The sequence below is a fragment of the Peromyscus leucopus genome, chromosome 14, assembly GCF_004664715.2.
Source record: "Peromyscus leucopus breed LL Stock chromosome 14, UCI_PerLeu_2.1, whole genome shotgun sequence".
Classification (NCBI taxonomy): domain Eukaryota; kingdom Metazoa; phylum Chordata; class Mammalia; order Rodentia; family Cricetidae; genus Peromyscus; species Peromyscus leucopus.
Genome location: NC_051075.1, coordinates 9,643,479 through 9,663,337, shown reverse-complemented (window position 1 = coordinate 9,663,337; position 19,859 = coordinate 9,643,479). Strand labels below are relative to the sequence as shown.

Genomic DNA, 19,859 nt, shown 5'->3' with positions numbered 1-19,859 from the left:
ATGAAGAGATGGGGTAGGTCAAGCCCAGAAGAGAACCGTGGAGAGCAGAGGCTGGCAAACGGGACAGTTCAAATCCATCTCATGGAGTACCACTTTCTGCTTCGTGTCTACCAACCATAAGAGGAAGATGTAACTGCTGAGATCATACTACCCACCCTACTCTAACATCCAAACCTTTTTCTCTCTTTGTGTTAGAATCCAAGATCATTGACTAGAACTCCTGTTCGTATAGGCTCCTTATCTTACTTAGGGTTTCTGTTGCCGCAATGAAACACTATGGCCAAAAGCAAGCTGGGGAGGAAAGGGTTTATTTGGCTTACACTGCCACATTGTGATCCATCATTGTGAAGGCAGTATAGACAGGAACTCAAACAGGGCAGGAACCTGGAGACGGGAGCTGATGCCGAGGCCGTGGAGGGGTGCTGTTTGCAGGCTTGCTCAGCCTCCTTCATTATAGAACCCAGAGCCAGCAGCCTAGAGTGGACCCACCCACAGTGTGCTGGGCCCTTCCCCATTGATCACTGGTTAAGAAAATGCCTTACAGCTACATCTTAAGGAGACCTTTCTTCAATTGAGCCTCCTCCTCTCTGATGACTCTAGTTTATGTCAAGTTGACTAAACTAGCCCGTGCATTCCACAGAGGGAGTGGGATACTTACTCCCTCTCTCTTCCTATTCTCTTTCCTTCACACTCGGTGGCCAGTAAGTGAACAGGAACTGTCAGGTTCTGTCCACTGCTAATGTTGCTGCCCCACAAGCTCTCCCACTTAGGCATCTGTACTGCCCTTCCAGGTTAGTCTCCCCATCTTGAGACTTGCCTCTTCCCAACTGCCTCTTATCACTTTACAACATCAAAGTGGGATGGGGGGTGGGCAGGGGAGGGGGAGGAGGGTGAACATGAACCAAGTGAAATGACAGGTATGAAAATGCAATAGTAAATCCATGTGTTACCATGTTAAGTTAAAAGTTAAAGTAATAAGTAAGTAATGATGTGTGGATGTGGCTTGGCCTCTTCAAGGAAAGCTCTTACTTTGTAGTGTCACATAAAGATTGTGTGCTCAAGCTCCAGCCAGAGTGTGGGTCCAGAGCCTCTCTCTACCAAGGAGCAGCTGTCAGCACTAGCTCAAATCACCTCTCAGCTCTGTTTTTATAAGATAGGATCAAAATGGAAGCTCCTTAGAGTTATTGTGAGGGTTGATGAAGTTAATGCTTGCATCTGACAGGCAGTCACACAGGATGACAGTGTTAGTCAGTGGACGTCAGATCCGTTTGGTGTCAGGGACTTCCCTTGACACCCAGGATAAACCCTGTGAAAGGACAAAGAGTGGGCAAGTAGGTAAATGAATTATTCCAGATGACCGTGCTGTCACATGTTAGCAAGGCACTGAGTGGCTAGAGAGTCAGAAAAGAATCATTTAAAAGATCTGTTGAATCTGTTTTTTCTGAAATATATAGTAACTCCAGTTCTCATATTCAATAATTCCCAAACCACAGGTTCCTCAGACATAAGATTTTCACATCTATGATTTTACTCCGTTCCTTTGCCATGATGGGTAATTCTGTTTCAGTACATGTGAGTTTTGTGTCTGTTCACTCAGGAATAACTTGAGGAAAAGTTGGGCATTAGCTTTATAAAGGGAAGAAAACAAACCACAGAAGACCAGAGTTTATAGGAACTCTTTGGGGAAAAAATAAGAACAATCATGGAAGAAAATGTGGGATACTGAGCGTGGTACAAACACTGCCAGGCGAGGTGGCATCAGGACACGCGGCAATGCACAGAAACTCAAAGTGGCTTATAAATACCTACAAATTCAAAACAGCACTGGGTGTAGGTGTTGTTAAAGAAGAATTCAAGTTGGAAAATGCCTTTGGGTACTGGGAGCAGAATAATGTAGTATTTGAGTTCAGATTTAACTGTGTTCATGAAATATTACTTTTAACTTCTCCTATCTCTATTCTGTCACGTGGGAGATGGGATTATAATAACTAGGAAATGACATGGTAGGATTGAAGAAGTGCCCTAGGGTGTGGCTGGTGATTTACCAGTGGGAATTCCCATTCCACTCCTGCTGGTGGTGATGGCTGCTATTACCATGCTTGTTTTCCCTGGCCAGACAAAGAAATTTGCAAATATTCCAATCAAATTTTGGGAGAAGAATGTAAACAGGGCTCTTTGTTATTTATTTGTCAGGTGATGTTTACTAATATTACCTTTATTTAAGATAACTGTAAGAATCTTTTGTCCTTTGACAATTCCTTACATCTACGCAATATATTTTGATCATATTCATCCCTAACTCTTCTTCCACTCCCCACATCCACCCCCCCCCACATGGCTCTCAACTTCATGTCCTCCTCCTCCTCTTCTTTTTTTAAATAACCCACTAAGTCCCATTAGTGCTGCCCTAGTAAGTATGAGACCATCCACCAACAGCCACACCCCTGAAGAAGACTGATTTGCCCTCCGATCCAACAGCCCATTAACTAGGGGTGGGGCCTTGTGAGCCCCCATCCACGCTGGGCCTGTCGTGTCCAGAAGACTGTGTTTCTCAGGACTCTGCCTCATCCTCTAGCTCTTAAGTTCATTTTGGCCCTCTCCTGATGTTCCCTGAACGTTGAGATGGGGTGATGCTTGTCTTCTTAGAGGCTGTGTGCCGATCAGCAGTTCTTATTTTCAGCACTTGGCCAATATCATCTGCCTTAACCGGTACCCACTGGACATGCTGCCTTTGTGTTTCTTGGCTGGCAGAGGATTGCTAACAGCACTTTCATTAGTAGTACTGCTAAAGTGTTTGCATGTTTTAAATACTCTCCTAGTGATGGGTTCGCTCAATATCCTCTTTAGTGCTAATTCAGATTGTATGAACATATAAGCAGTTTGACTTAGGAGACTTTAATATGGCTGGAGTGTGTGAGGGGTACACTAAAAATCTCCTATGGGACACTTCCCTCTCTGTCTATTCTGTGAACCACACTGCTTCTGCCTTTCAATGAATGTCCTCTGTCACTTTCTCTTTATCCTGTTAACTTATCTGTACCTTCTAACAAACTGTGAGCCCTCAAATAACACTCATAGCATGCAATACCTGCACAGAAGACTTGCAGTCATAGATACTCGGTTGGTGTTTGTTAAGAGGTGAATGAAAGCTTCTGTCTTATGTGACTTAGCTGATTCTTGGGCCATGTATCAGTGACTGGTCTAATATTACTCGATTAAGAATGCATAAATAATAAGATAAGAGTAAAAATAAAATAAAATGTAACAGAAAAATATTGGTATTAACCTAATTCCGAAATTCATCTGTAGAATAGCTTTCTTTTTTTTTTTTTTTATTTTTATTTTAAATCCTGGGGAGTGACAGCAGTGCTCACAAATGTTAAGCAAGTTCTCTATCACTAAACTGTATCTCTAGCCCTCATTTTCCTTTTTATTTTGAGGTAGGATCTCCTTTAGTTGCCCAGGCTGGCCTTGAACTTGCTCTGTAGTCCCAACAAGATTTGAACTTGAGATCCTCCTGCCTATGCCTCCCAACTAGCTCAACAGGCCTAGCATTTATCTCTCTCCGAAGAAAGTTCCTTTCCTTCTGGAAATGCAAAGGCTGAGCCCTAGTTTTCATTTCCAGTTACTGCCTACTTAAGAACTGGAATAAGATGGCCGGTGCAGGGTTCCACCATGGCAGACTACAGAGAGGTCCTGACACAACTACCTCAGTTTGATGCCCTGAAATGGGAGGCATAGAGACACTAAAGCACTTGAAGACACTGTGAGTGATGTAAGAAAAAGGAATCGTTTGGGGCGAGGAACACGTTGACTGTGTATATACTGAGTGTCTAACGCTTGGCTCATAAAAGTCTCACCTGTGATACATGACTTCGTAATGAGCAAATAACAAACAGCATAGAGATTGCTACCTCGGCCACTTAGCACATGCTGTTTCAAGCCAGTGTAGGAAATGTGTTCTTTGTACATGGCATGTGATTAGATATAAGAAAGTTTTCAAATTTATCAGAAAGAGCCTGGCATGAGCTGTGTGGTGGCTTCCTAAGTCATGTGGTCACTTAGGACTCTAACCCAGTTGTCGATGTTTCCACTTGCTGTTACTCTGAGTTGCACTCACTGGCCAGGACCCATGAAGAAAACTTCACCAGTTACTTCAACAAACGGGTTTCCCCATTCAAGCAAAGAGCAGGGCTGTGAGTTCTTTCACAGCAGGGCTGTAGCTCTGTTTAAAATGACAGCAAGGTTCTCACCGGTGCTGTGGTTTGGGTTTTTAAACTTGTAAATGCCTTCAGACTCCTTTCAGTGCAGGAGGTGAAAAATCGTTGGAGCCAGGGTTGGTTTCAGTTTTCTTTCTTCTTCTTTTGTGCCTCTCCCAGACAGGAAAGATTGTATCCTGGAGCCACTTTCCCTGCCAGAGAGTCCAGGTGGCTCCACCGTTTTCGAAGGGCCTCCATGTGTGCCTTGTATTTTCTGTGAAGAACATTTTCCTGTGGCTGAACGAGACAGACTTTTGAAGCACATGATTATTGAGCATAAGATTGTCATAGCTGATGTGAAGCTGGTTGCAGATTTCCCAAGGTAAATTTTGGTTTTGTCTATAAAAGAATTAAATTTGTTCTTGACTGGAGGATGGTCTGTTCTACACAGAAAACAATTTCTACCCAGATATGGAAGGTCATGCTCAGGTGGTTTTCCTCAGATTTTTAAATTTCAATCTTTTATTAATAAACATATAAATAATGATTAATAAAACATGATATATATTTTCTACTGAGGAGACCTCATCGTAGTTGCTGACTTGGGTAATTACCAAGAACATAAAATTAGGAGAATATGAAAAGGCTCTATTTCATTGGAAAGTAACAAGTCGCCTCAACATTAGAATACCAGTACAGATTATCTCTCAGGCCACCACTGTCGTTACCAGGAAGAAATCTCATTCTTGCCACAGGTCTTCTAGAGCAGCAGGCCACATTATTAGCAGTGGAGAAGTCTATGGAAACAGGCCAGCCTAGACTAGAATCGGGGCCTGGGAACTCTTATCCTTGTGGCGTGGAGCAGATCGGTTACTGTGAGCACTGATCTCCTGTCGGTCGGGTGGGAGCAGCTCTTGCCTGTGTCGTGCTGCTTACCTGATACATGAGAGCCGAACTCTGTCTTTTGATTAGTGGTGAAACTGCAGTCTTGCAGCTATGGCTTCAGTTTTCAGTGGGCCTTTATACTAGTCTGAAAACCTAATTCTCCTTTATTTATAAGATCCAGTTTTCAAGAAAATCTCATGCAAGCTTCTACTTTATCTAGATTTTTAGAAAGACCGTTTGAAGTTGAAATAATTACCATCCCTATGGGGGTAATCCAGCTGTTCAGGTTTCTGTATCCTTCCCAATATGGAATGGATGCAGCATGCCTTCTGTGTACACATGGATCCCATATCCACCCAGTATGGTTATTTTTTACTAGACTTTGATGTTGCCTGGTCACAGAACAGAGCAAGGAAATGTGAATAATGTGTGTCACCAACTGCCAGACTAGTTTCTTGCATATTTTCGGGACCAACGCATTGTACTTCTCCTTCTCTTTGTTATTCCTTATTTTTGAATTAGAGAGAAATGGTCAGGATAGTTGTTTCTTAGAATATTATGGGAGTGTTGCTAAACATAATACTTTTTCCAAGATGTATTCAAATCTGTTCATTTAAGACACTTAAGGTAGACATCTTCCAGTTCTTTTCTTCTCCAAGTAACTGTAACAGGACTATTAAATGGGTGCTATCTTGTTTTACTCAGCTTTCCTTTGTTATAAAGTGATTTCTTTACTCTTATTTATATTATATAAACAAAAATTACTCCTTTTGAACTGCAGGACAATATAACCATCTATCAGTGGTAACTGAAAGATGTTACGACTTTGTTTTCTCTTCTGCCCTTAAAATCCAAGAAATGTTTAGATCAAAATGTGTCTTTTCTCTTTTGTGTTTATTTATAATAAAATGACAGTATTTATAGTTATTAATTTCTTATTATTGGCATTAATCTTATTGCCCATATATGGGTAGAACAGTCAAGTTACTTAACTGGGTCTCAGGGCTTAGGAATCAATAAATAGTGTTGAGAACAATCACTTATTAAATGTAGCTAAGCAGTAACATGAATGCTTGTTAATTAAAGAAAAAGATACATATCAAATGTAAATGCTTTCTAAAATGTATAGTAAAGTTGTATTTTAAATGGAGAATTTTAGTTCTTTCTTCCAAATGCCCCACTATGTTGTAGAAATGTTATTTTAAGGTGTGTTACATTTGTTTATGATATGGAACATTTGTTTTAATGATGCAAAGATGTATTGCATTCCTTTATATTGCATTTGTTTAACTCTGTGAAGCTGTGTTACTGTGCCTGTCTAAAACACCTGATTGATCTAATAAAAAACTGAACAGCCAATAGCAAGGCAGAAGAAAGGATAGGAGGGCCTGGCAGGCAGAGAGAATAAATAGAAGGAGAAAATTGAGGAGAGGAAGATCTAGGAGCGAGAGAACAAGGAGAGGAGGACTTCAGGGATCAGCCACTTGGCTACACAGCAAGCCACGGACTAAGAAGTAAAGAAAGATATACACGAATAGAAAAGGAAAAGCCAGAGGCAAAAGGTAGACAAGATAATTTAAGTTAGAAAAGCTGGCTAGAAACAAGCTAAGCTGAGACTGGGAATTCATAAAAAAGACTAAGACTCTGTTTGTGGTTATTTGGGAGCTGAGTGGTGGGTCCCCCAAAGTGTAAAGAACAAAGAGCCAAAGAGAAAAGTAAAACAACCAACAACACCCCAATTAAATGAAATTTTTACTCTCAGGAAGTAAAAATGAGATTAATTTTGAATAACCAAGAATGTATCTGAGTAAACTCTTGTTTCTTTAAAGAACATTTTTAATATTTCCAGTCTTCTGTGAATAACCTCATATAATTTAATGGAACTAAAAGTTCTTCTCCCAAACAGTCGTTGACTGTGATCAGTTAAGTTAGAGTCTTCTCAACACAGTGTCACTTACTCCATCCGTCACAGAAGAAGTTATAGAGGGTCTGAGGGGACAGCAGTGAAGAGCTTCGGTTAACGTGGATGGATTCACTCCATCAGAGAAAATCTGATCCTTCTAAGCACAAGTCATAAAGGTTTTAAATAATAGAAATGGGATGCGCTTACTTTACTTATTTTTTTTTCAACGGGGGTCTTGTTGTGTAGCCCAGGCTACCTCAAGCTCACATTCCTCTACCTTAGGCTTTTAAGTGCTAGGGTTACAGAGCTACACTACCACCCCAGCCTTACCTCCTGTGTTATAAGAAGTAAGCCTTAAATTTTTATATTAAACATTTGACATTCTTGATTGAAACAAAGTATATATAAAACTTCCTAGGGAAGAGGAAATAAAACAAAACTGAAAAATCTCACCTTTGAAGACACTTAACAGTTATTTAGAGTGAGCAGTTTTCTGGCTTTCTTTGGTAGATAAAATTGTACCAGAAGATAAATGTTAACTCTGTAATTTTCTACATTCCATTCATTCCATGCTACTTGGATAGCAACCATGTTTCAGCCCTTCATACCTTTATCAGTATGTGTACAAACTACAATGTAGGCCACAGCAGGCAAGAATCTGCTACAAAGATTTTCTTATATGTAGTGGGAAGATTTTCTGTGTCCCGGCACACACAGAGCCGGTGGTCGGGACAGATCTCTCCCACTCGCATCCCCCAAGTAAACACACAGAGGCTTATATTAATTATAACTGCATGGCCATGGCTCAAGCTTTTTGCTAGCTAGTTCTTATATCTTAAATTAGCCCATAACTATTAATCTGTGTATTGCCACATGTTCTGGGGCTTTACCTCTGTCCCATTATATATTGCTCCTTGGGCAGCTTGCTGGCATGTGTGTGTATGTGTGTGTGTGTGTGTGTGTGTGTGTGTGTGTGTGTGTATCCCTCCCACCCCCTGCACATTTCTTCTCTGAATTTCCCATCTGCCTCCAAGCTGCCTTACCAACGGCCAAACAGCTTTATTAATCAACCAATCAGAGCAACACATATTGGCAGCATATAGAAAAGTATTTCCTATCACTTATATGTGAGAAAGAGTTCCATGGAATATGATTGAAATTCTTTTAAACAAAAGTATTTGTTGATTACTTACCAATTACTTTTATAGCTTTTTAATAAAGTGTTGAAATGCTATCATGACTCTCAATCTCAATAGCTATAACTGTAACTTTGAATAAACTAGAGAGGTAGGAAAAATGAAGACAAGAAGTACTATATACTTATATAACCCTGAAAAATATGTTCTAATTGGGGCCAGGGCCATGAGAAGTGTGTCTTGAAGACTTGCTGTCCTTAAGCTGTTTGTCAATTGAATACAATTTTTCTGAGTACCTGTAATAACAACAAGAAAATATATAAGTGTATACCCCTTAGTTCTAGTTAAAAACTACAAAGATACTACTATGTGTTTATGATATTTCTAAACTCAGATGTAAGCTTGAACTAAAATATATGTAGCAATTAAAGTTGTGTTTTTATACTGTGCCACAATGGGATATGGAGCATGCACTTATGCATTTAAGTTGTATGGTGATTTGTGGCTCTCTCTGGAAGAGTCAGTTATCTCAGGCACCTGGTCCTGCCATATATGGATTTGAATATTCAGGAGCACAAATATCGATATATTTCAGTTTGAACAAAAAAATTTTGCCCTATTCTTGACATCTCTAACATAGGTTCTACCATATTCCTTTATCCATGTCACCACTTTGCCAAGATGGGCTAAGCAGAACATTTCCCCAGCCTCTTCCCTGTGGGTGGGTGTGTCTGATGTATTATGTACTTGTTTGTGTTCAAGTTTGTGTACATAATCCCCTGTCTTCAGAACACCATGATGGTGACAAATATGCTAAAGAAGAGTAAAAGGACCCCAGATATGGGGAGTTGTTGGCTAGAGACACCCCCCACACACACAGAGAAGTCTCCAAGGACTCTCCCACATTCTTGCAGCATTGACTCTGGCAGACCACTGCTAGATGCTATATCAAGCCATTTTAAATGTCCAAATCCCTACCCTTCCTATGTTCTTCCAGTATTTCAGCAAATTTCATCCTTTTTTTAATGAAGCTTTGGTTCTTTGGTGTAACTTGCTTTTCTTATGTGTAATTTGTGTATTCCAATAAGCTGTCAACTATAGGGTTGACCTTCCCATTTCCTTTCCCCTCATGAAGAAGACCACATTCTCCTGGTGGTGCCCTTTGGTCTATGAGGTAGCACTTTAATTCATCTTGTTACAATAAATACATTGAAGGAGGAGCAGCTTGATGGAATCATGTCATTTTACTTTGTATTTCAGTTTATGTACAGGGCTGGGTTCTGATTTGCTTTTTTTTGTTTTTTGGGTTTGGTTTTTTTTTTGGGGGGGGGGTTGGTTTGTTTTTTTTTTTTTTTTTTTTTTTTTTCGAGACAGGGTTTCTCTGTGTAGCTTTGTGCCTTTCCTGGGACTCACTTGGTAGCCCAGGCTGGCCTCGAACTCACAGAGATCCGCCTGGCTCTGCCTCCCGAGTGCTGGGACTAAAGGCGTGCGCCACCACCGCCCGACTGATTTGCTTTTCATTTAGCCCATATGCTACTTAGCTCAGCTGTTTCTCCAAAGGTTACGTTCCATGTATTTTAGGCACGGTGTGGCATTTGTCGTTCTGTCTAATGATGCAGATGTTGGCTGCATGCTGTTTTCTCACTTTGCTAAAGATGACCACTCAGTCTTCTCTTCATCTCCTTGGTGTCACAAGCCTATTTGATTCTCTCATTCTTTTTAGATTTATTTATTTTTATTTTATACGTATGGATGTTTTACGTACATGTGTGTCAGTGTACCACAAGCATGGCTGGTGCCTACAGAGGCCAGGACAGAGCATCAGAACCCGTGACTGGAGTTACAGATACTTGTGAGCCACCAGGTCTGTCCTGGGACTCAAACCAGGACCCTAAAACGGTGTGCTAAACTGGTCTAACCTCCTAAGTCTTACATTTTGAATACATGTAAATTATAAAGTTATTTTAGAAAACTTCATTATGACAATAAAATAATTCACCTTAACCATGTGTGGTAGCACTTGCCTGTAATCCAAGAATTTAGAAGGTAAAGACCCAAAGATCAGGGATTCAAGGCTAGCCTAAACAACATAGCATGTTCAAGGCTATCCTGAGCTATATGAGAGCCTGTCTCAAACAAACAAAAGAAACTCATTTTAGCTTTCTTACATAGCTGTTTATTGAATTTCAGAGTTGTAAAGTTTAACCATTCCCTTGCCTTTGTAGGGTGGCTTGATTTATTAAATATATACCTCAGTGCCTTTCTTTTCACATATTCTCGAGCAGTTTCAGTCAACATCTGCTTTTTAGTGGGGGTAATTAGACATTCTTGTATCATCCTATCATTTGAAGAGCTTTATATTGAGTCTCATCATCCTTTCGAATATCATTTCTTAGGTACATTTTATATTGGAGGAAAAGGTTCACTGAACAGCCAATCACAGATTTTTGCAGTGTGATAAGAATCAATTCCACAGCTCCATTTGGTAAGTGTATGTCTTGACTATTGACGTAAATCAAAAATTCACACAAGTAATCTCACTCTCTTAAATTACACTTGTTCTCACTTGCATGATAGCTGAAATTAAACTGATGTTTTTATTTTACTTTACTTAAATAAATCGGCATCAGAACTCTATACCAGATATTAATGGACATGCACACCCACCCACCCCCACACAGACCCCACACCCACACACATCACACACACACACACACACACACCCCACACACACACATCCCCCCCACACACACACACCCACACCCACACACACCCACACCCACACACACACACACCCCCCACACACATACCCCACACACACACACCCCACCCACACACCCCCACACCCCCCCCACACACACACAGTGTAAGCTACAGGCAATGCTGGCCTCTACTCCTCTTTGCCTTATTTTTTGAGGCAGAGTCTCTCCCTGAGCCTGTAGCCCATCAGTTGGCATAAGTAGCTGGCCCAGCCCCAGGGGTCCGGCAGCCCAGGCTTTGACGTGAGTCGGGAGGCTGCAGACCAGGGTCCTCATGCTCACACAAGTTCTTCTTCTCTGACTGAGCCGTCTCTACTGCTGTGAAGAAGTCAATACTCCCAAAAAAAAATCTGTTTTCTCACTTATTGTCCTAATCTCTCAACAGAAGAACAAGACAACTATTTTTTGTTGTGTGATGTGTTACCAGAAGATAGAATCCTCAGAGAGGAGCTTCAAAAACAGAGACTGGTAAGAATTTTAAAGTATGAATAGTGTGTTAGAAGTACATACAAAAATCATTCTTGTTCTCTTTTTCCACTTTTACTTAAGGAAAATTTCAAAAATACACAAAATAAAATACTATACATACATCTCTTAAAACAGAAAATAATATTCACTTGACTGAAGGCTTAAGTATTCATTAGAAATGCAGAGAGGACCCTGACTTTGTTTCCTGAGTTATCCCCAACGTAAAAAAAAAAGAGTCTGTATACCTTCGTGTAATTCTAGATGCTTAATGCACACTGAGGTTCAACAATCAGGGAGCAGTGCCCTCAGCTAATCCAAATCAGGTTGATTAACCTTTTCTCTTTCTTCTTTTCACTGGAATGTGCTATGTAGTAGCATTTCCTTTATTCTCTGTTATGAATTAAGTACATGACTCAATCAACATAATAGTCTCACTTATTTTGTTTTATCCATAAGCAAGCAAATCTGAAAACCTCAGCATCTTTATTCCTTAGAAAGACAGTAGCACATAAAAAGCATAAAAATTTAATTTTCATAAGTTAGTCATGCATTGTAAGATGTTAATTTTATTTAAAAACACTGTTTCCTGTTTATGACTTGATCTTGACTGTTATTTGCAATTGGCTTACTTTTCCTTTAGCAACTTCTTGTAAGTCTTTTTTTTATCTTTAGATCTGATTAAATACATTATGAGGAGGTTGTGAATTTGGTTATCTATACTACAGTCTTGAGAAACCTAGAATGAAAATACACCCTATAATACCTAGTTATAGCATTGGAGAAAAAAACCTGAAACATATTTTATTTGTAAACATCTCTAATAATTATTTTTACTAGTAAAAGAGCGATGATATTGTTGGATTTGGGTATACATATAAGAAAAATGCTTCTCCTGTACAGTAAACCCAGTAAAGAAACAGGACTTCCTAAGTTTCCTTCATCTCCCATAACAGTGTCTTAGGTACATTGCCAAGCAAGGGTTAACTTACTGTCTTGTTGAATGAATTTCTTAATTGTTAATATCTGTGTTTTCTCGCTTTTTGCTTACTGTGGCCTTAGTCAAGAATGATCAAGCTTTTATGTTTCTATATATAAATTCAAACCCAGCCCCAGCCACTTAAGCCATTGCTGCCCCTCAGAGGGAAGAACCTTTACTATATGTTTACAGATAAACTCAGGCCCCAAAAAATATCCACAAACTATAGATGAACTCTTTTACATTACTTTACAGTCTGAAAGAGTGAGGGGTTTGAAGAAAGTAAGCATCACAGCAGCTTAAAAGGACAAAATATAAATGACAGCGTGCCCTACTGTCACGTGTAGAATCCCTGCTTTACACAGTAATTATGCAAAGAGTCCAAAGGTATGGCTCATATCATGAGAGTGTACAGATGAGAAGCTACATATATGTTCATAGTAACAGATAACATAGAATGGCTTACAGAGTTTTGAAGATTAAGTAAAGCAATGCATGCAGTATGCTTAGAATAATAGTTGGCATGTGGAAGCACTTGGAAAGTACTAGCCATAACAAGAATAACCGTAACAATACAGCATCTGAAGCATTAGGATGTAGGAAGATGGCAAGTGGTAAAGACATCAAGAAAGATGTTCAAGGTGTGTCTGAGAAGCAGAATGACTGGATTTTTCTGAATTGGAAGCAGTGTGAGGCAAACTGATAAAGGTAGATGGTGCTAAACTGTAGAGACTTTGGTGCCAGGAACATTGGCTGCATGATGGTAAAGATCCATTTATGTGTACTTCTTACCTACCAGTGTCATAAAAAGAAGACAGTGAAGGTAGCTGTGTGAAAGGTGTTTTAAAGCTGTCAAATTCTAGGAAAGAGCAAACCAACTTGGAGATACAGAAAGATGCTAAAAATTTCTGAGCGCCAGCCAGTGCCAAGCCTTTCAGTAGGTCTGACAGCACTGTGAGGTCATCCTGGCGGTGAGGAAAGATGAAGTTGCTCAGATTCACAGAATGGATGGAAAATGGAGCTCTTGCTTTCAGCCTTGCCTTCCGACGTAGTCCTTTGCTCAGCATCCCACACACCTTGTACTGTTACTCTGGGCTTTGGGAATCACTGTCTGGGATGTTCCTGGTGTGATAGTACTGCATAAGGAGTACTGAATTGGAGATTGCAAATGCAAAGGTTTACAGTGTCCATCCAAAGAAAATCATGTTCAGAGCATCAGTACAAAGTACGAGAAACTGGCCAAGAAGCAGGAAAAGAGGTTGAATTTGCAATCACCCCATTTTTTGCTTCATTGTGTGGAAGCTCTAAGTTAGTATGGCTGGTCCTTCTTAGAGAGTTGGCAATGATCACAAGATAGCTCATGTATATAAAAAGATGTTTCAATCAGTAGCACACATTTCTGGGGAAAAAAGCCTAAAGAAGTCATATGAGACAATATTCAGCAAAATATAATACACTATTAATTTCTGAAAAATTAATAGATTTTAAAAATAATACTAAATAATTGCCCAAACAATAAAAAGAAAGGCATGTTTTCATCATACACTGCAATTCTTAATAGCATACATAAGGTACATAAGAACATCCTGGGCCGATGGTGGTCCAGACCTTTAATCCCACTGCTCAGGAGACAGAGGCAGGAGGATCTGTGAGTTCAAGGACATCCTGGTCTACATAGTGATTTCCAGGACAGCCAAAGCTACAGAGAGAACCCTGTCGGGGGTGGGGGGGGGAGGAACCCCTGAGAGACTGATAGCCTCAGAGTCAGGCCCTCACTCTGCCACAGCGTCCTTGCTTTTCCCTCATATTGCTATCAGTTCTATTTTATCAGCTAAGTCCCCTTTATTAGTCAAAGCTTCAGTGCAGTTTCCAGAAAATGTACTCTAAGCCCACCAATGCGCTTTGCCGTACGGCACATGGAGTCTGGTCCTGGCCCGTGGGAGTAAATTCAGCTTAAGATGGGGTCTTGCAATGTACTGCAAGCTGGGATCCCATGTAAACCCGTATTAGCTCCCTGAGTGGTAACCACCGTTCAATGTCACCTTCTGGTCTCTTTCAAGAAAAGAACTAATCTTGTGTTTAAATGTCTTTCCACAGCCCTTGCTCTGCTTGATGAAATATGAGTACTTTCTCATTTATAGACTCTAAGTGAGTTAAAGTCTCGACGGCAGTGGATTTAAGGTTGGGGCAATTGATCCTTTTATACTTCATTCGAAACCTCTCCCCACCCCGATTTCTTGTCATTTGTGAGATTTGCAAGCTCCCAGATGTCTGTGTGCAAGAGTTTGGTTCCTACTTGACACTTCTTTGAAATTGTTTTTAGCTGTATTCTGAAGGAACTGCCAAGCTGGGAAAGGTTCCAGAGAGTCTGAATAGCCTACACACCTCCCTTAGCTTCCAGGTAAAAGGCTTTTCCCTTCTTCTTCTTTCATTATTCTGTCTTTCATCTGTCTGAGTTGATGTCCTCTGATAATTGTTTTACCTCTTTCATTTTGAATAGTTCTCACCCCCCCCACCCCCTTCCCATTCAGTGTATGCACCTCCATGATGATCTCCACCATGCTGAAGGCCTGGCTGTGGTGCTGATGGACAGTAGGCAGAGTAGGCAGAGTGAATAACCACCAGTTCATCCTGTTCACTCCTGAACCCAGCTCTATCAGATGTTTCTGTGTTGATTATCATCGGCATCTTAAGTTTGATATGTGTGAAAACAGAATTTCCTTTCCCTGAACCAGAGCTTACTGTTTACCTTTTCTTACATAGTTAAACCACCATTCTTCTGGTCCTCAGCTTGGAAATGTCTAGAATGGTCTTAACTCATTTGTTTCTTCACCACCATACTTACCTGTCAAGTCCTGTCACTCCACCTTCTTCTTCAATCTCTACAGTGTTCTTCATCAAATATGTATTCTGGAACTTTGGGGCTCAGACTGAATTTCCAGTGCCCTTTTTCCTCTTTCTTTCTAGATCATTTCACCACCACAGATTTGTCCTCTGCCAGGCCTCCTTCTGTCTCCCGGCACAGCAGAGTATGGAAGCAGCAGCAGCAGTCCCGCCATGTGGGGATGTTGCTCAAGTGAAATCGTACATGTCTGTCTCACTTTTACTAAGGTATATTGATCTTTCAGGACTCTTACTTCACCAACCAGGAACAGCAGCCCACCTCGCTTCCTCTTAAATATGGATCTTGGATGGCATGACTTGAATGCATACTTTACGAATATTTTCCCTGATGCCACCTGTCAGAATTGATGACCCCCTCTAACCTCTAATAACACACTCACTATTTTATTTGGCTTTTCAATTACAGTTAGTTGCTTAAAAATCTGCCTTCTTGTAGCTGGGTGAGGTGGCACACGCCTTTAATTCCAGCATTTGGGAGGCAGAGGCAGGCAGATATCTGAGTTTGAAACCAGCATGGTCTACAGAGTGAGTTCTAGGATATCCAGGGCTACACAAACCCTGTCTTGAAAAACCAAAATCAAGCTAGCTCGCTCGCGCTCTCTCTCTCTCTCTCTCTCTCTCTCTCTCTCTCTCTCTCTCTCTCTCTCTCTCTCTCTCTCTCTCTCTCTCCAAGCACGAGCATGCATACTTCCTTGATAAATCAGATGCTTCTGAAGGGTTAGTACTGTCAGTCACTTCTTCATGTTCTCTAAGCCTAAAGGTGTTAGCTTGTTAGTTCTGTATAAAGCCATATAGTCAAATGTGCCTGAATTTAAAGAAAATAGAAAAGAGCCAAGGCAGACATACTTAATCAGTGAATTATATTTTCTTTACTTAAAAACAAATCTCCTTTCCCTTTGTCTCCAGGAGAAAATATATGGGATTCATAAGCACTCAGTAGGAGGACATAGCTCACTCCACTGGGAGGAGGGGATGCCCATGAACTATAGAGAAAGAATCTTCGTATACCTTTGATTGTGAGCCTTGTCTTAATGACTGAGCCATCTCCCCAGCCCAGAGAAGCTGGGCTTGTGACAACGTTCATGACAACTATAAATAATTTATGAAAATTTTAACCTGCATAGCAATTTGATCCTCAGGAGAGAAAGTGTGCTTTGTTTTTAATCCGATTTCATATGTCTCACCTCATTCCACAATAAAGCAACAAAATGAAATTACATGTCTCCCACTGAGCAGACTTGTCTTTCCCATGCCACTTTCCTATATAGATTTTACAGACTTTTAGTAGAAGATATTATTATTATATATCAGTCTCAAATTAAAATATAAATACACTTCTATAGCTTTCTCATATGATGCCTGGCTTTGTAGAACATTATAAGTTCTAGTACTTCATCTAAAATTAATCTTCCCTAAATAAGCATAGAATGGCATTTCCTGGTGAATAGAACATGGTTAGTTTAACAGTCCAGCAGAGATCGAGGCAGCATGAATGGCCTTTGAATGATTTTAACCTTGGGATTAATTATGAGTTCAGAGCCTGAAAATCTTAACTGCATCCCAAAATTTACCATTTTGAACTTGTTTCTCTGATGCCTAAAATTTCCAAGTCATTTTCACATGTACATTCTTTGTGTGGACTTAGGAAGGCGATGTTATTGTTGCTTTGGATGGACAGACAAGGTTAGAGGTTAGGAGATGGTTGCAGTCATGCCTTTTAGTGAACCTATAGGAAAGGAAGCAACTTGAACTGTTTCTAACCCCAAGCATCCTCATCAAGTCTGGTCTCCCTTCCTAAGCAAATGGCTTGTTTTTAAATTGGGTTTGTTAGAAAAGAACATAAATACATATGCAAGGAAATAAAAAAATGTGTTATCATTGGAAATTTTTAAAAGAAAATCTGACTTATTATTATCTTGTATCAGCAGTATGTAGGAATTTTATTCTGTTGGACCTAAGCTTCTTCTATTTTCCTTTAAAATTTGAAGACTCTGTTTTCAGAGTTTCTCTATCCACTAGAAAAACATGGGGCTGTGGCTGACCTGGTGCTGACTCAGCCAGTCCAGTCTCAGCAGCTAGCACTGTCCTGAGACACGCCATGCTGGTAACTCTCTTTCCCCTGTGGTCAGAGAGATGGACATTTACAGTCAATCAATGCTGCCTATTCAGTTTTTAAATTCTCTCTATTTTTTACCTAAGCTAGATTATTTTGTATGTTTATTAAAGACAGGGTACTGGCTTTTTTAACTTTCTCATATCTTTAACTTCTATTTTCATATTATCCTACACATCTACCTTTTTATGATGACAATCTGTTTTCTGTGAATGGTTAATACTTTTTATATTTTAGTTCTTAGCTTGGCTGGCAGGGGTGAGATATCTTGTTGTGGACTACATTGCGCTCACAGGTTACCTTCACTCACCTGTCCTGTACTGTGATTATAGGGCGCGCACCACCCTGGATCTAGTCCATTTTCAAAGAAGGACATTCTGTCTGCTGTGCCTTCCTCCCTCTTCAAAGCTGCCTCATGAGACTCGCCGTCCCTTGTCGCAAGCAGATGGTTATTGACACTCACTGCAGCTTCGGGAAGGGTGGGAGGTACTGATGTCTTTTAAGAAGGTGAAATATTAGTCAGACGAAATCTCGTGGATTTGGGGGAGTGAAACAGCATCCAGTAAGTTTCCCTCCAAGGAGTGTGGGCATATCTCAGAGTTACAGTGCTTGTCTAGCATGTGTGAAAACTTGGGCTTAATCCCCAGCCCTGCAAAATGTGAGGGGTGGGTGGGAGAAAAGGAGAGAGTCTCTCTGCATTTTGTCTTTGACTTGTTTTGCTCACCGACATGGATGGTCTTTGTTTCTTTATTGAAATGCTTTGATTTTGACTTTCCACTTTTGTCACAAAATGATGAGAAGGTTTTATTATTATTACGAAAACATAATGCCATTGGTAATCTTTATAGTCATTCCCGTCTCTGCTGTGCTCTACATACATTAAATATCTTTTGTGAGAAATGCTACTCAGGTCATCAAATTCTTTTTTTGTTTGTTTGTTTTATTTTTGTTTTTTGTTTTTTATTTGTTTGTTTTTTGAGACAGTATTTCTCTGTGTAGCTTTGGAGTCTGTCCTGGATCTCACTCTGCAGACCAGGCTGGTCTTGAACTCACAAAGATCCACCTGCCTCTGCCTCCTGAGTGCTGTGATTAAAGGTGTGCACCACCACCACCTGGCCCAGGTCATCAAATTCTTACAGATCATCCTTTTCTAATACCATTTAGCACCTTTGACACTTGAAAGGAATTCATTTGTGGGAATGGGATTGCAGCTGTCTACCAAATTTAGATAAGCTACAGGTAAGCTCCACTCTGAGAGTAGCTTTGTGCCAAGCATCTCTGCATAAAACTGATTCATGGTCCATTGACTTCAATTAGTGAAATTTATTGTGCTTTTCTGATTCCCGCATACTGGGTGTTACACACAAGGATTGTGACTGGGAAGGATAAGTTCTGGCTTAAAGGCTCAAAGGGGTCAAGGTTGTCTGCCCCATCTCTTCTAGAAGAATAAAAGTAATTACAAGACAAAAAACACAGAAGGATAACACAATACACCAGACAGTGTACCCGTACGGCGCACCTGGCAGATGGCCTCTCTATATATAAGGGAGCCCCGTCTGGCAGGAGTGACCTGATCTTTCCCACCTTGATTTCCAATGGGACCCAATTCCCCTCTGGTGGGTCCGAGATGTCTCCTGACTCACCTGGTGCTGGTGCCACTTCCTGTTCACCTGGATAGCTCACCCGGGCCTCCAGGATCAGCTCAAGCCTTACAAAGTCACATATAATGGAGACGAACAAAGACAGAGAGCTCTCATTTAGTGTCCGGTTCCTTAACCAACCGTACAATGTGTCAGGCCTGGGAGAAGGAGTTATCCCAGACAAGCCCCCAAATGTTAGGGTCTGCAGATCACCCCACAAAAGACTACCACTCATGTATGCAAAAGCAAGAGTGTTTATTTCCCAAAAGAAGATTTCCTGCATGCAGGGGTCAGCCACACAACAAAATGGCGACAACCCCCAGAGAAGTTCACAGGCTCCTTTTATAGACAACCAGGAGGAGATTAGGTCATACTAAACATGATTGGCCAAGTGAGAAGCAGACACACTAATGTTTCTTATTGGCTGGGGCTGTAAGTGCTGAACCCTGACTTTTATGCAGTATCTCCCTCACCTGCCTTATCAGAAACCTAAACTGAAACTCTGGCCTAGTAGAGACTGGGGCCAGGAGAAGCCCACCCTGGTGCTACCATGGCCTCTCAGTATGAGTGCTGGTAGTTTTTGGTTGTTGTTGTTGTTGTTCCTCTAATTTGAAGACATTCTCTTCACGTTTTCCTTATCCTAGCAGAAGTAAAGCACTGCCCACCCTGACTGATTAGTGAAGAACTCCCCCCACCCCGACTGATTGATCAGGCACTGCCCATCCAGACTGATTGGTGATGCACTGCCCTCCATGACTGATTGGTGATGCACTGCCCATCCAGACTGATTGGTGATACACTGCCCATCCAGACTGATTGGTGATACACTGCCCATCCAGACTGATTGGTGATGCACTGCCCATCCAGACTGATTGG

General features: G+C 40.8%; 1 protein-coding gene across 1 annotated transcript in view; it reads left to right on the top strand.

Annotated features, from left to right (window-relative positions):
- Window positions 1-19,859, top strand: part of Znf277 (zinc finger protein 277) — a 129,975-nt gene that overhangs the window by 72,631 nt on the left and 37,485 nt on the right. Inside the window, exons 2-4 of the mRNA XM_028872272.2 lie at window positions 4,380-4,581; window positions 10,520-10,608; window positions 11,268-11,350. Coding sequence (XP_028728105.1) covers window positions 4,380-4,581; window positions 10,520-10,608; window positions 11,268-11,350 — 374 coding nt within the window. The remainder of the gene's footprint in view (window positions 1-4,379; window positions 4,582-10,519; window positions 10,609-11,267; window positions 11,351-19,859) is intronic.